An 18,002-nucleotide genomic window follows, 5' to 3' on the forward strand; every position below is an offset into this window, starting at 1 on the left:
TTATATCATAACGTGGACAACTACAGTAGTAAATATTAGTAAAAATCATACTTCCTTGGTAGATTAATTTTGGTTCGTTTGCACCTTGTGTCAATCGAATCTGTACAAAAACTAAAAGTCCAAAGAAAGAAAAACTAATGCAGTTAAGTGGTGTTGTAGTGGTAATCTCAAGTTGAGACTTAGGATTAGACTTTTTTATTTTCTTTTTTTTCTTAACAGACGGTCTAAGAAATTGATTTAAGAGAGGGGAATTAAGAAGGTGGTTTTTGTTGGATTAAGTCGGTGGTTAAAGTTTGACCTTTTGTCAAACTTTGTCTTGTGCAAAGCTTGTTCCTAAAGTTCAGGAACTTGGGTCCAAGTTAGAAAAACTTGTTTCCATAGTAAAGTTTTTTTAAGGGACAAGTTTGTTTCTCTATATAAAGGATTAGAATTATAGGTGTAGAGATAATCCAACCTAGAAGAGTGGTAAATCCTTGTGTTTAGGATTTTGATCTCTTTGTTGGGAGGATCGAGTGCTACCGTGAAGGTCAGTATCAGTGTGACAGAAAAACTTGTAGAGAGCGTATTTTGATGTTCTAGTGTTTAAGGCTTGGGGCTTTGCCTTAAACCAGGTTTCTAGATGGTTTCCATGTTTCTCCTCTGTTACTAGCAACTGTGAAGATGGTGTAAAAGAGAAGACATGAGGATGGTTCGGGGAATGGTTAGAGATATTGGTTTCTATGGTTTCTTCGATGGTGTTCTCGGGTATGTCTTGTTAACTCTTTGGTCTTGTCTTGGGTTGCAGAAAGAGCATGTAATGGTCTTTGATTCAACAGAAGTTTTTCTGGTGGTGTTGGTCGTGGATGTACCCTGTAAAGTTGAGCCACGTATATCTTGTGTTGTGGTTGTGTGCTTCTTTATCTTCTGTCTATTTCTTATTATTTCTCTCATGTTTGGTTCAATCACCAATTGCCCTTTGTGATCCTGATTTCCGCTGCTCTCGGGGTGCCAATTTTCCCAACAGTTTTGGCTTTAACTACACCTGATTCTATCAATTTTATATTAATAGAATTTCTTGCTGGAGCGTGTGACGGAATCCAAATTAGTTTTTTGATTTGATCACAGAACCTGATTAGATGGTGATTTGCAAATGAATTTCTAAATCTAATTAACTTGGCGGAGGCCATGGTGGTGAGATTGTAGGTTAACTACGGAGATTAGAGAATATTGGAGTGAGTTTTGTTTACCCAATCCAAAAGAGTCAGACAAGTTTTGATTTGTACAATTGGGATGAGATTTAGGGAAAATGGGGATGAGAAATAGGTAAAACCTTTGTTATTTATACAATACGAAATTCCACCCAAAGGCCATCATTTTATTTACTTTCACTTTGGGCCACCAGAAAGCTAGGATTCAGCCTGCAAACCTGCCACCAAGCAGGTCTAGCCCAAACTCCACTTTATTTTATCAACCTCCAAAGTCCAAACTTAAATTTAGTCCATTAATATGCCTTCTTTTTTTGGATAAGTATTCCATTAATACAGTGTAATCTCGATAAATGAATATCATTGGAACGGAAAAAAAAAAATCGTTAGGCAGCAAGGTTCCCACCATCTGATGGATATATTACTCTTACATTCCCTACCAAAATGAGATTGTTGGTAAAAGAATTGGACCTGCCTGATTGTGTTCTTCCTAAAGGAAAGATACAGAGAGTCTCAGTTGTGATTGATGTTCGTAATCCACTTCGTAGAGGTTTTTGGGTGACGAATGCTGCTGGTGAGGAAGTGTGGATTAGGTTGTATTATGAAAAACAACCTTTTAATCTTTGTGATTTTTGTTACACCATAGATCATAATGAAGCAGACTGTTATACAATTGCGGCGTATCTTCTTCAACAGCAGAGGGGTCATCTTTCCTCTACTTCTATCTATGGTCCTCCATCATGGACAAACTCAGATGTGAGAAAGACTAGAGCTGCAAAACAACGAGCACTGGAGGCTAATCAAAAGGCTAAAGGGATAAATAATGAGGACCGAAGTACAAATTTGGATCAGCAGATTGTGGTGACTGAATCTGATTGCATGCATGGTATCCAGCAGAATCTAGTTCATTTTATTATGGAAGTTTCAAAGGACTCAGTAAATCTGAAAGAACAGCATAAAGACAAAATGGTCAGACACATTCCTCTCTCATCTATTCCCTCTGAGACTGAAGATGGAGGTAATGCTCAAGGTATGTTACAGACACATGCATTAGAAAATTTGCATGATTCAGTGGTCCAAAGACAGGAAAAAAGAATCAGAATTGAAGAAGGTGGTCCTAGCAATTTCAATGCCATGCATCATAATAATGCTAATAATCTAGGAAGCGGGGACCTTTTAGGTAATATGTCTGAGACATATGTGGAGAATCAACTGAGAGAATTTAATATGTCAATGGGTCAAAAAAGTGGTTACCTGTCGAATATGGAGCTTCTTAAAGCTTATATGGCTCTAGGTGCTTTTGATTTTACTATGGATGAACTTAATGCTTCTATTTTAGACCCAGATGCAGCTAACTTAGATCAAGCTTTTAAGGAGCCACTGAAGGAACTCATGCATCATGTGGAGGACAACCTAGCAAGTTTCAGTCACAATGGTCATAATTTAGATGGGTATGGATATGAATGTGTGAGTCTTGATGATCATACACCATCCACTAATTCTCACACTTCCTTCCATGGCGCAGTATCTGAGCAAAACCAATCCAAGAGACACAAAGCAACTTCTTCCAGCACTGATGCACAGGTACTTATACATTATCCTTATATTCATTACAACTATATTATGCTTTCATATTATACTTTCGATCTACATATTCAATTTTCTTTCAATTTAAATTGCATCATTATTATTTACACATCATCATGAAGATTTTATCATGGAATGTACAAGGACTAGCTTCCAAAGAAACGAGAGATTTCCTAGCTTACATCATCCAACAAAATAATCCTGACATTGTCTTCCTAGTGGAAACTAAGGTCTCTGAAGCTGGAGATAAAGTGTTAATGCAATCCTACTGCTATCCTAATCTATTTTTTGTAAGCTCCATAGGACTATCTGGTGAATTAGTGTTGATGTGGAAAGATGGATTTCCCTGTGATTTAATAAGTAGTAATAATAACATGATTCATCTTTTAGTCACTTCAGATGCATCTAAGCAAGAACGGCTTCTTTCCTGTGTTTATGGATCAACTCATTATGAGATGAAACAACATCAGTGGGAGTTTATTAGAGAGTTGGGTGATAATGTTTATCAGCCATGGGTGATTATAGGAGATTTGAACATTCATTTGAATAAGCAACATGCTTCAACTAGTACTAATTCCTTGGATAATTGGGTGTGTAATGTTGTAGACAGTGTGGGATTAATGGACATGGGCTATGTGGGTACAAAACATACTTGGTCTAACAAAACTAATGGAAAAGGATAGAAAAGAGCAAGGATAGATTATGCTCTACACAACTCAAGTTGGGTCAGAGATTGTCCTAACTCAAAAGTTTTGCATCTTCAATTTTTAGGGTCTGACCATTGTCCTTTATTATTAATAACTGATAGTTTTGTGCCAAGACAAAGTAAAGGTTGGAAGTTTTTTAGATGTTGGTTACAAGATTCCACATGTGCTGATTGAATCTTAAACACGTGGAATTCTACACCAACAAACATGGATCTCAATGCTAAGTTAAGAACAATGATAAGGCAATTATCAAAATGGAATAAACAGCATTTTGGTAGTGTTCATTCTAATGTTTCAGCACTTACTTGCTTCTCTTTCTCAGCTACAAGAAAAACCGTTTAGTGATACTATTTCGGAAGAAATAAGTGATACTATTCGAGAACTTGAGTACTGGAAAAGGATTGAAGCAGATTTTTGGAATCAAAAATCAAGAGATCATTGGGTCCAAGATATGGATAATAACACGCGTTATTTTCATACTAGAGCAAATAGAAGAAGGGCACGGAACCACATTACTGCTTTGAAAGATGGCAATGGACACTGGTGTTACTCTATGGAGAGCCTTGAAAAGCTTCTTACATCACATTTTCAATCTATAGCAACTTATACCAATCCAGAATTCCAGCAGGACTCTTTTGATTTGATTAGGCCAGTAATTACAACTGAGGAAAACCAATCCTTGATCTTTGTTCCATCAGCGGATGAAATTTATGAAGCTTTAAATACTATACCTAGTTGGAATTCCCCGGGGCCTGATGGGTTCCCTGCCAGATTCTTTCAAACTCAATGGTCTATAGTTGGCAAGGATATTATTCATTTAGTGCAACAATTTTTCCTCACTAAATATCTACCACCCCATCTTAACCAAACCACTACATGTTTGATACCTAAAACCCATCACCCTTCAACTCCAAGTGATTACAGGCCAATTGGGCTTTGTAATATAACCTATAAAATAATCTCTAAGTTACTAGTACTTAGAATGAAACCACTAATGGATAAGATCATCTCCCCTACTCAGGCAGCTTTTGTTCCTAAAAGATATATAAATGACAATATTGTTGTGGCTCATGAATTGATTCACTCAATGAAGAAATCACAGAAAAAGCAAGGTCTAGTAGCCCTCAATCTAGACATGTCAAAGGCATTTGATCGAATTGAATGGCCTTTTGTTGATAGGATGTTAGCTTCTTTGGGTTTCTGTGAAGAATGGAGGATAATAGTACAACAGTGTATTTCAACTACATCTATCTCAGTCCGACTCAATGGTAATCTGTGTAATCCCTATATACCTACTAGAGGAATTCGACAGGGTGATCCATTGTCCCCATATTTATTCATAATATCTATGGAATACTTCACAAGATCCCTAATGCATGCTGAGTCTATAGGCTTAATAAAAGGTATTCAAGCAACTAATAAATCCATAGCTATTAATCATCTGCTTTTTGTGGATGATTGTGTGCTATTCTTCCATGCCTCTGATAAAGGAATTCAACACATAAAAGAGATACTTCACAAGTTCAGTCTGTTGTCAGGAGAAATCATCAACTTCAGTAAATCATCAACATTTATTGCAGGAGATATAACCCCTGAACACAAACAAGGAATCTTAAATAGTCTGGGAGTTAAACAACTGATAAATGCAGACAAATATCTGGGTCTTCCCATTCTTTCGGAGAAGTCTAAAACTAAATCTTTTGCTTCAGTAAAAGACTCTTATGAGCACAGACTTCAAGGCTGGTGTTCTAAAACATTAAATTTGGTGGCAAGAACTAAACTTATACGATCAGTATTAGATGCTATGCCAGCTCATTATATGAGTAATTTCAGACTACCAAAGACTCTTATTACTAAACTTCAATTAATTCAGAAGAAGTTTTGGTGGGGTCGTAAAAAAAATAGGGGTTATAATCCAATTGCTTGGAATTCACTCTGCTTACCGAAGGAAGAAGGAGGGTTAGCCTTTAGAAATCTAGAGTTATATAACAAAGCTCTTATGATCAAGTTAGCATGGAGACTGTGTACCGAATAGGATAAGCCTTGGACTCGACTCATGAAGGCCAAGTACTCTCCTTTTTGTAGATTTCTTCATCTTCAACAAAATCATAATAATAGCTCTTGGATTTGGAAAGGCTTAGAGGAGGGTCTCATTTATGTAAGACAATTCCATAGGTGGGATGTGAGATGTGGTACAAAAACCTTGGTGTGGTATGATAAATGGATGAGAGGGTCACATACACCCACCTTCCTAAATCAAACTTCTTAGAACCTATTCGAATAGTTTATATATCAGATCTAATGCTACAAGAGCCAAGAAGATGGAATGACCAACTAATACGTAGAGTTTTCCCAGAGGAAACAGCATAACTAATACTTAAGACGCCACTAGTTCAGCAAGGTACAGACAAATTAATATGGGAGCTGAGTAGTACAAGTGAGTTCACTGTCAAGTCAACCTATAAAGAATTACTAAGACAGTCAAGAAACTTGAATGCTCAAAGAAGCTCTGGAATTCCTAACCAAGTGTGGAAAAGCTTATGGAAAACAAAGGTTCCGCACAAGATTAAAATATTTATTTGGAAGTGCTTAAGAGATATTGTGCCGACAAAAGATAAATTACATAGGGTAAACCACAATGTAAACCCAATATGCTCCAGATGCTCTCAACATGCAGAAACCATAGATCATCTCCTACTTCATTGCGATTACTCAAGATCAGTATGGTTCAGAATAGATGTTAATATTTCTAGCTTACAGCACAACAGTATTCCCTTTAAAGGTTGGCTAAGCTCTTGCTTACTTAAAGCAGACAGTAAAGACTCCACTTGGACTTCCATGATCATGATAACTGCCTGGTTCATCTGGAAAAATAGATGTCTCACAGAGTTTGAAAATAAAATATCAAACTTGCAGTCGACAATTCACTCTATAAAGTATATGGTTAATCAGTGTACAACAGAGAAGTTACCTAATAAAGAGCCAATGGTGGTATGCTGGTCTCCACCAATGGGTGATATTATTAAAATTAATATGGATGCATCACTGGATAGCAATAACTCTCATATTGGCATTGGTTTAATCATGCACAATTCTACAGGAAACTGTGAAGGCATCAGAGGGAGGATCGTAATGGAGGAATAGATCCATAGCAGGCCGAGTGTCTAGCCTTTAAAGAAGCAATCAACTGGGCTAGAGAAGCAAAGCTGACAAAGGTGGTGTTTGAAGGTGACTGTGTCAATCTAATCAACTCTGTGAAGTCTGCCAAATCTTCAGTCCACTGGACGAATGACAGCATTGTATATGAAATAAGGCAGCTTTTATCTTGTTTTTTTCTGGACAGATGTTATATATGTTAATCGGCAGGCAAACAATACAGCACATGTAATTGCTAACAAAGCTAGAACTGGCTAAACTTCTTTTGATTATCATTGTCAAATTCCTGATGTTTTCATAAAGGAAACTAGGGAAGACAAATGTAAGGCCAGTCTATGCTAGTTGTAGATCTTTTTTCTAATATAAGTATCTTTGCATCAAAAAAATAAAAATAAATTCTACAACACGTTAGATAGCAAGGTCAGATAACCCCAACTTGTAATATACTGTACACATACATTTTTTATTTGGGTACCTTTATTTGGGCTCCAAATCAGTATTATGGAAGTTAATATTTTATAAAGCTACTTGTAAAATTAGGTTAAGTAACTATAATCAAATGATTCGATTTGGGAATGAAGAATACCATCTTCCTAAAGAACTACCGAAGTTAATATTTTTACCATGAAACAGAACCAACTTTATAAAAGAAAGATCTAATATTCCTCCCGATGAGATTATGATTATATTCTTTTGGATTTGGTGAGCAAGTGAGTAAGAATTTCCTTAACAGGAACCCCCGTCCAATTGGCTGATCATCGCAGTGGCATGGCACTTGATAATTAAACAAACGTTAATCATGTTTATCCTGCTAACATAATATACAATTGATACAAGATTGATATGATTATTACATGCTCTGTCACAATCACTTGTGAAAAGTAAATAGTCTATTTATTCTAAATAAATTTGTTTTGTATACAAAATCATGAAATCTGAATTCCAAAATCATTATTGATGCATGAAATTCCAAAAGTAAATAGTCTGTGTACAGGTACACGGTCCTATTCAAGTCCCATACCGTCCCGTCCTGATTGTACCGAGCAATAATAACAATTAAATTTAGGGATTAATCTGAGTATCTGACGGTGCCGGTATATATAGAAAAATTATTAGGGCTTCTCATTATTTTTTTTCTTCCATCTTCTTTGCAGCTCCTCTCTCTGAGCGAACACCACACCAGTTACAGGGTGGGGGTTATTCTCTAAATCCATCTTCTTTGTTTCGATCATTTCTCTAAAATCTAGATCCATCTCTTAATTTCTTAATCCCTTGACTTCTTACTCTAAGAAACCAGGTTCTTCCTTTCTCTTCGATTTAGGGGTTTCATCAAATCAATATCTCATTTTAAGACTTTGTATTTGCCACCAGTGCTACTTGTTACTTTTGCCACCACTGCTACTTGTTATTTTGCTACTTGTTACTTTTGCCACCAGTAAGACTATTGTTTGTGTGTGTCTGTCAATCTGTGTGCTTTTGCTACTTATTACTTTTTCAGATTTTCAAGACTTTGTATCTGGCATTTTTCTTTGCTAATATTATTGCTACTTATTAGTTGTTACGTATTGTGCTTTGAGATATTTCTTAAAATATTGTTGCTCCCTAAAACAGGTTCTTAACAGACAAAAATTTGTCTGGAAAACCGACAGGAAAATCTGTCTGGAATTCTGACAGAAAGTACCGACTGGTACCGTACTTGTCCTGAATGGTACCAGAACCGAGGACACAGGTACAGGTACCGGTCCAAAATCTAAGAACCGAGGCTGGGGAGGCACAGGTACTCGGCTATGGGAAGAACCGAACCGCACCCAAGCGTGTGCACCCTTATTTTTTGCTTATTCATTCCAACCTTCTAGATAAAATGTGAACACGGGAAGTTACTTTTTACCTGCTAAAGATGTGTGTTCAAGATATTTCAAAGACCCAAAAGATATTTTCAAAGATTCCAATGGATTGCTCTTGATCACTACAAATGGGTGTACAAATGGATGGGATGAAATATTTTTAAGAGATAGCGAGTAAAAAGATGGATAGAGAGAGAAAAAAAATAGATATAGGTTCCCCCTAACAAAGGCAAGCCTGTGGAGCTGTCACTTAAAGAGAATGTGGTGGAAGAATATACTTTGTTGCACTAACTATTTGAAATAGACCAAATTGGCTCCACCATATGCATCTGCACATTCAAAAGTTGTTCGATCGAGAACATACGGATAAGTTGGCATTTGCAACAGCAAGGTCAGGATTTAAAAACAAAGATTTAAAAACATTGTCTGAGTTGCAACTTCGTCTTTAGGCTTTATAGCTTTCTTCAGTTGTGAGATGGCACCACAAAAAGACCTATCAAAAGTTGGGTTTGAGGGATTTGGTATGGTTGAAAACTTGCGAAAGGGTAGCCCTCCACTGCATGTCCAGCACCCTCATCATTACCATTACCGACAACAGCAGACTCCACCGCAAAGAAACTATGTCGAAGTCATTGACTGTTATGAAGCAGTTCGTAAATATGGGGGTGTGCTGGAAGTTGAGAAGCATCATTACAACAAGCAGGCTCCACCACCAAGAATAAATAGCTATGATGCAGCACAAATGTATAACGGTGTGTTGTTTGTAGATAACAACAATCCCAGGAAGAAGCAGAACATGCTTCGTAAACCTTACTACTAGTCTTGTTGTTATCTCGAACGCAGCTCGATCCCTACGTATACTTCTACACATAGTCTCTCTTTGTTAGTAGTATCTTCTATCTCACACTTGTTGTAGTAACTTGTAGCAGATTCTCCCGTACAAAAGGAGGTGCTGTTAACATGTCCATATATTAGTTCACAACTTGATGTATCAGTAATCTAATAGTTTACATTATGTGGCTTCTTATTGATTTAAGGGCGGTTATGTGGAATTCTTTCCAGAAAATCTAATTTCGGATAGCCCAAAACCTGCTTAATTAAGCTCACAAAGTAGGCAAAAACATCACCAACGCATTTCTTGATAAAGAGAAAAATCAATATGCATTTGACAGGAAGTGTTGGGGAGGTATATATCAACATAGTATTCACAATATGATGGTCGGAAAAAATCAAAAACTCAACCTGCAATTGTGCATCACCATAAGCTGAACAATGTCTCATGACACTCATGTAGCCAACTGTACAGTGCTACTCAGTAAACGCCATTGTCAACATCTAGTATCTGCCAACCAAACCATATTAATATAAGTATAAGAAAACAAATTTAACTATTTCACTAAGTCAGAAAATATAAAGAAGTAGAAAGTGAGAAAAAACGTGAAGCGTTTTTCATTTTTAGGAAACGATGTGTATATCCAAGCGTGAAGCGTCGCTTCATGGTTGAAACGGATATTTTGTTATAAATAAATTAGTCGTAACCAATGTAGTTAATATCGGATACCGGTTCATCTCGGCCGGGACCGATACACTGGTACGATTTTATATCGGGGATATTATCGTTGAAATATCGGTTCTAGATTTAGAGACTATAATTTTATATTAAACATTTCTCCACACATTTTCGGATAAGATATAATAGATAACATCAATTTTATCAAAAAAACAAAAGAGTAACTTTAGTAGACTTGCTTCAAGAGCTACATGCACCTCTACTAGTAATTATAAAAACAAAACGTGTGCACATCAATTCAACTTTTTCCAGGCGAGTGGGAGGTGGGGTGTTTGATTCCCCTTAAAACATTCATATTTTTGTTTTAAAAGCTTTAAAAAGTAGGATGTTTATTAGGAAAAGTGATGTTTTCTCAGTCCGGTAAAAACAACTAATCCTGAATTTAATTGTGGCTGGCACAATTGTTGATCACGAGGAGTTCCATTCACATTTAACTCTGCGGCACGGCATTTGGCAGCAAGTTCAAATAACCCCAACTTGAATATAGCATGCTTACATTTTTCTTTTAAATTCTTTTAAATTTGGGAACCAAAGTAGTACTACCGAAGTTGATATTTTATACAACTACTTATATATATAAAATTAAGTAAAGTAACTACAATCAAATGATAATGAAGAATATCATCTTCCTAAAGAACTACGGAAGCTAATATTTTAACCATGGAAAAGAACAAAATTTATAAAAGAAAGTTCCAATATTCCTCTTCGTGAGAGATTATGATTATGTTCTACTGAATTTGGTGGGCAAGTGACTAAGAATTTCTATATCATGAACTTGATAATTAAACATAGGTTAATCATGTGTGTCCTGCTAATACAATAAACAATTGATAAAAGATTAAAATGATTATATGCTCTTTCAGAATCACTGGCTGAAAAGTAAATGTAGTGCATTGCAGGTATATTACAAGATTGCTAATAGGGTGTACCAGATTGCTTGGGGTGTACCAAATTGCATATAAGACAAGATACATTTTGGTAAGGAATTGGTAATCTCCAAGCAATTTGGTACCCAGCCTTATCAGGTATACGTGGTCGAAGATCCGAATTCCAAAATCATTGTTAGATATGATTAAAAGATAAAATAAAGAAGAAGAAAAAAATCTTAGCTTATTGATGCATGAATTTATCTTTGGTTTATTCATTCCAACTTTCTAGATAAAAGTTACTATGACTTCTTTTTACCTTCTAAGTATGCGTTGTTCAAGATATTTTCAAGGCTCAGATGATACATCAAATATTCTTTGGATGATTGCTCTTGATCAGTACAAATGGATAGAAAGAAATATTTTAAAGAGACAGCGAGAGAAAAAGATGAATAAAGAAAAGAAAAGAGATATGGGTTCCCTTAACAAAGGCCAAACTGACTCTGGCTGTCCCCGACTCCTGAGAGTGTGAGAGAGAAGAATATACTAAGTTGCACCGAAAGCGGACCAGATTGCCCTCACCATATATGGATAAGTTGGAATTTACAACAAGGTTAGGATTTGGAAGTGAAAAAACTATATAAAGGGAGCAAGTGAACCTGCTGCTTTAGTATGAGCAAACAAAGCTTTTAAGAACTTGTTTGAGTTGCAACTTCATATTTTGAGTTTTATAGCTTTCTTCAGTTGTGAGATGGCACCACAAACAGATTTATCGAAAGTAGGGGTTGAGGGTTTTGGTATGGTTGAAAACTTACGCAAGGCCAGCGCTCCACAGTATCACCAGCAGCAGGTCCAACACCCACATCATTATCATTATCGGCAGCAACAGACTCCACCACAAACAAATTATGTCGAAGTCATTGACTGTTATGAAGCAGTTCGTAAGTACGGCGGTGTATTGGAAGTTGAGAAGCATCATTACAAGCAGGCTCCACCACCAAGAATCAATAGCTACGATGCAGCACAGATGTATGACGGCTTGTTGTTTGTAGATAACAATCCAAGGAAGAAGCAGAACATGCTTCGTAAACCTTACTACTAGTCTTGATATCAGTCTCGAAGGCAGCTCGATCCCTATGTATACTTCTTCACATACTCTCTCTTTGTTGTTCAACTACTAGTAGTATCCTATTTCTCACACTTGTTGTAGTAACTTGTAGCAGATTCTCTTGCATGTGCAAAAGGAGGTAAGCTGTTAACATGTCCATATAGTTCACAACTTGATGTATAAAACTTCTTTCTACTATAAGGTTTGAGTAATTCAGTAGTTTAAACTATGTGGCGTATTCTTGATCCAGAAAATCTTATTTGGATTCTACCAAAAATCTGTTTAACCTCAGAAAAGTACGCAAAAACATCGCCAACACATTTCTCGATCGCCAACACATTTCTCGATAAAGAACGCAATCAATATGCATTTGAAATTTGATAAATCTTCTAAACACCTTAGAGTAATCTAGCACTCACCCTGCACTCCCTGCATCGCCAGAAACTGCACAATGTCCCGTGTCGCCAATTGCCAAGTGCTACCCTTTAAGGGCTGTTATCAGCATCTAGTATTTGTCAAACCATATAAGAAGTATAAGAAATCTGAGATTCAACTATTTACAAAGTCGAAATTCAAAGAAGTATAAGAAATCCCTAAGAATGGAATCAATCCAAAAGATCTGTAGCAGAGATGACCAACACTTGATCATTATTAATGGAGTGTTGATAATGATTGATCTTGGTGGACTTGAACCACCATCACCTTAGGTAATAAAAATGACAACTTCATTACACAAGGACTCTACCAAATTTGAGCTAAAGGTCTTGAGTTGGGTAATATATAAAGTGTACAATACCAAGCCTAATCAAGGTGCGGACCCTAAATTCAAACCCCCTAATCAAGGTGCGAAGCTAATATTTTAGACAACTACTTCTATTAGGTTAAGCTAATATTTATTAAAGAAAGATCCAATGTTCCTCTTGAAGAGATTATTTGTTCTTTTGAATTAGGTGAGCAAGGCCAGCGCTCCACAGTATCACCAGCAGCAGGTCGAACGCCAACCCGCACTCTCTGCATCGCCACAAACTGCACAATGTCCCGTGTCGCCAACTGCCCAGTGCTACCCAGTAAGCACTTGTTATCAGGATCTAGTATTTGTCGAACCATATAAGAAGTACAAGAAATCTACGATTCAACTATTTTACCAAGTCGAAATTCAAAGAAGTAGATAAGTGAGAACAAATCCCTAAGAACGGAGTCAATCCAAAAGACCTGTAACAGAGCTGGCTAACACACTTAATTTTCACCACTTGGAATACATGAGTGTTAATAATGACTGATCTTGGTGGACTTGAACCACCATTACCTCAGGTAATAAAAGAATGACCAATACCCAAGGACTCTACCAAATTTGAGTTAAAGATCTTGATTTGGGTAATATAAGAGAATGTACATTACCAAACCTAATAATGGTGAGGACCCTAAATTCAAACCCTCCAAAATAACAAAAATCCCAAAATTTTCAAAAACCCTGAATTCCAAATTTTCAAAGCCGACGAGTATCATCAAATAAGTGTTTAACAGCTGCAAGAAAACTTTAAAATAACGAGAATGAACCCTATATACTAGTTGAATTAATCATACGAACAACATAGAATAAAAAACCCAATGTTTTCTCAACAAATTTAAACCCTAACACTTCAGTATCCATGTGCGTTAGCAAAAGAGGGAAAATGAAAAGGAATTGTTGAGGGATACTATTCAATATGCAGTTGGAATTTCGACCTACAGAATCACCGTCCAAATTTTATTGATATAACACATATCTAACCGGCAAGATTCTTTAAAAAGGCACATTAAATAAGACGCGAGAAGCACAGACGCAACAACATAATATTCACAGGACAGAAAACAAGACACAAGAAGCATTTGAACTGTACAAGAACCCTGCTTAACATTTTGACTACTAATACTTTAATACCTATTGAGAAAGAAACCCCTGGGAAATCACTATTCACTATTCAAATGGAGGATTGTTGTTCACATACAATGTAACAGCAGTACAGTCGAAAAGTTCAGAACTTGAGGCCCCTCAGAATATATAAGACAATTGAAAGTAAGCGACGAATAAACAAAACAAAGGCTACACACAACAGTTTGTTACTTTGTTAACTCAAATATACTACTTGCGTATAATGGCCAAAAACAATGACATGATAAATTATCTTAATTGCTGTTACACTCGGTATGATTAAGTACTCACCCAGCACTCCACGCATTGGCACAAACTGTACAATGCCCCTGTAGCCAACTGTCCATCCCTACTCTGTAAGCACTGTCCATCCCTACTCTGTAAGCGGTCGCCGTTGTCAGCTTCCAGTATCTGCCAAACCATGTAAGCATAAGAAACCCGAGAATCAAACTGCTTTCTGCAGTAGATTATTAGAAGAAGTAGAAAAGTGACAACAATCCCCAAAAAAAGTGTCAATTTAAAAAAACTCGGAGAAAAGTTGAGAACTGGCAACAGTTAATTGGAGAGCTTGGTAGTAATTTATTTGTTAGCTCATATCTTTGAAGTCAGCACCACTGACACCAATGATAAGATTTGACAAGGGAAAATATAAATCTCTAACCAAAGAATCTGCGGTTTCTTGAAGATCAGTAACTACACGTCCTAGAAAGCAAAGCAATTCATGATCAGAAATGAGTTAAGTGGAACAAAAATTTATTTGACAAAAAGTTTCCTACTTACTGTGATAGTGTGATGATGAGCAAGACAAAGTATTTTGTCTGGCTATGCAAGCTGGACCCTGCAGCAATTTGTGCAGCTCTGTTCATAACTTTCCCGAACGATGTAGGGCCATTAAGAGCATAACTCTGCAAGGCACTTGAATAGGCAGACATTGTACCGTTTGCTCCAACCTGCACTGGAATATTTTCAGATTAGCAATGTTATTTATACAAAAAAAGCCTACCTAGAGGCCATAATTTATTTTTCATTTTGAGCCATGCCAGAAAACTAGGATAAGGCCTACGAACCTCCCCCAGAGCAGGTCTAACGCAAACACCACTATATTTCTTCAATAAGCCTCTTCTCCCCTCCACACTTTGATTTATTCTATCAATATGCCTCAGTGGGTTCCCACCTCTAGTCCTAGACATAGGGAGGTTGGGGGTGCGGGTGGGGGTGGGCGTGGAGGACCACAACTTGTAATATGCTGCATACAAACTTTTTTTTAGTAGGGAACCAAATGAGTACAATCGAAGCTAATATTTTATAACTTATACAACTACTACTATTAGGGTAAGTAACTGTAGTCAAATGATTCGATAGCGGAACAAATTTCATCTTTATATAGAACCATCTAAGTTAGTTTTCTAACCATGAAGAACCATATTTATTAAAGAAGGGGTAAGATCCGTTGACATGGTTAGAGTGACATAATCTTGACATTTTAACGCCATTTCTTCTACCAAACCCAACCGGTAATGAATTTGAAGCTAAGTTTTTGCTGACATGTTCTTCTTATAAGTCTCTACACTCCAACAAAAAATGAGAGCGTTCCGAGATGTATAAGGCCACCATCTACCATTTTGAATATCAACCGTCAAAGATTAACGGTCGAAATTAAAATTTATGGATGGTGAAGTTTCGTATTTCAAAATACTCTCATTTTTGGTATGAATGTAGAGTATTATATGAGGAACATATCACCAAAATGTTAACTCCAAATTCATCATCGTTAAGATTTTTTAGAAAAAATGGTGTCACCATGTCATGATAATGTCATTCTAACCATGTCATCGGATCCTTCCCCATTAAAGAAAGATCCAATGTTCCTCTTGATGAGATTATATGTTCTTTTGAATTAGGTGAGCAAGTGACTAAGAATTTCCTTAACAAGAACTTGATAATTAAACATATGTTAATCATGTTTATCCTGCTAATATGACACAAGATTAATATAATTATATGCTCTGTCAGAATCACTACGTGAAAAGTAACTAGTGTTATTCTAAAGTAACTATTTTAGGTATATTAGGTATACAAAATCCAAAATCTGAATTATTAGATATGATTAGATGATTAAAAAAAATTATAAAAAACTCAGATTTTTGATGCATGAATATATCTATTGCTTATTCATTTAAAATGTAAATAGGGGAAGTACTTATGTAGCGTAACTCATCAAAATTCCAAATTATAGAAGTTACTTTGCCTACTTTTTACCTGCTAAAGATGTGTTGTTCAAGATATTTCAAAAATTCAAAAGGTATTTTCAAAGATTCCAACGGATTGATCTTGATCAGTACAAATGGATAGGATGAAATATTTTTAAGAGACGGTGAGAGTAAAAAGATGGATAAAGAAAAGAAAAGAAAAGAGACATGGGTTACCCTAACAAAGGCCAAACACTGAGACTGTGGCTGCCACTGAGAGTGAGAGAGAAGAATATACTAAGTTGCACTGACTACCAAAAGCAGACCAGATTGCCCTCACCATATGCATCAACAACACACTCAAAAGTTGTTCAAGAATATATACGGATAAGTTGGCATCTAACAACATGTTTAGGATTTGAAAGTGAAAGTATATAAAGGGAGTAAGTGAACCTGCTGGTTTAGTATGAGCGAACAAAGCTTTAAGAACTTTTTCTGAGTTGCAGCTTCGTCTTTAGGTTTTATAGCTTTCACCAGTTGTAAGATGGCACCACAAACAGATCTATCAAAAGTTGGGTTTGAGGGTTTTGGGATGGTTGAGAACTTGCACAAGACCAGCGCTCCACGGTATCACCAGCAGCAGGTCGAACGCCCTCATCATTATCATTACCGACAACAACAGACTAAACCACAAACAAATTTTGTCGAAGTTGTTGACTGTTATGAAGCAGTTCGTAAGTATGGCGGTATATTGGAGGTTGAGAAGCGTCATTACAAGCAGGCTGCACCACCAAGAATCAATAGCTATGATGCAGCACAGATGTATGACGGCGTGTTGTTTGCAGATAACAATCCAAGGAAGAAGCAGAACATGCTTCGTAAACCTTACTACTAGTCTTGATATCAGTCTCGAAGGCAGCTCGATCCCTATGTATACTTCTTCACATACTCTCTTTTTGTTGTTCAACTACTAGTAGTATCCTCTTTCTCACACTTGTTGTAGTAACTTGTAGCAGATTCTCCTGCATGTGCAAAAGGAGGTAAGCTGTTAACATGTCCATATAGTTCACAACTTGATGTATAAAACTTCTTTCTACTTTAAGGTTTGAGTAATTCAGTAGTTTAAACTATGTGGCTTATTCTTGATCCAGAAAATCTTAATTGGATTCTACTTAAAATCTGTTTAACCTCGGAAAAGTATGCAAAAACATCGTCAACACATTCCTCAATAAAGAAAGCAATCAATATGCATTTGAAATTTGATAAATCTTTTAAATACCTATTGCGTATAATGGAATTACACCTTAAGAGTAATCTAACACTCAACCTGCACTCTCTTTATCGCCCCAAACTGCACAATGTCCCGTGTTGCCAACTGCCCAGTGCTACCCTGTAACCGCTGTTATCAGCATCTAGTATTTGTGAAACCATATAAGTACAAGAAATCTGAGATTCAACTATTTCTCAAAGTGGAAATTCAAAGAAGTAAATAAGTGAGAACAAATCCCTAAGAACGGAGTCAATCCAAAAGACCCGTAGCAGAGCTGACTAACACACTTAATTTTCATCACTTGGAATACATGAGTGTTAATAATGACTGATCTTGGTGGACTTGAACCACCATCACCTTGGGTAATATAAGAATGATAGCTTCACTACCCAAGGACTCTACCAAATTTGAGCTAAAGATCTTGATTTGGGTAATATAAGAGAGTGTACATTACCTAGCCTAATCATGGTGAGGACCCTAAATTCAAACCCTCCAAAATTACAAATCAACAAAAACACCAAAAATTTCAAACACCCTGAATTCCAAATTTTCAAAGCCGACTAATATCATCAAATTAGGGTTTAACAGCTGCAAGAAAGCTTCAAAATG

The 18,002-nt window shown here is 36.5% G+C and overlaps 1 protein-coding gene across 1 annotated transcript; it reads right to left on the reverse strand.

Moving 5' to 3' along the window:
* Positions 1-12,098: 12,098 nt before the first annotated feature.
* LOC113355251 lies at positions 12,099-16,700 on the reverse strand. The gene is made up of 5 exons (XM_026598068.1): positions 16,577-16,700; positions 15,002-15,180; positions 14,715-14,884; positions 14,226-14,345; positions 12,099-12,527 (listed from the first exon to the last, which is right to left on the reverse strand). The coding sequence occupies exons 2-5, from the start codon at positions 15,122-15,124 to the stop codon at positions 12,521-12,523; spliced, it is 420 nt and encodes a 139-aa protein (XP_026453853.1). The 5' UTR covers positions 15,125-15,180; positions 16,577-16,700; the 3' UTR covers positions 12,099-12,520.
* Between the last annotated feature and the right edge of the window lie 1,302 nt (positions 16,701-18,002).

The sequence above is a fragment of the Papaver somniferum genome, chromosome 3, assembly GCF_003573695.1.
Source record: "Papaver somniferum cultivar HN1 chromosome 3, ASM357369v1, whole genome shotgun sequence".
Classification (NCBI taxonomy): Eukaryota; Viridiplantae; Streptophyta; class Magnoliopsida; order Ranunculales; family Papaveraceae; genus Papaver; species Papaver somniferum.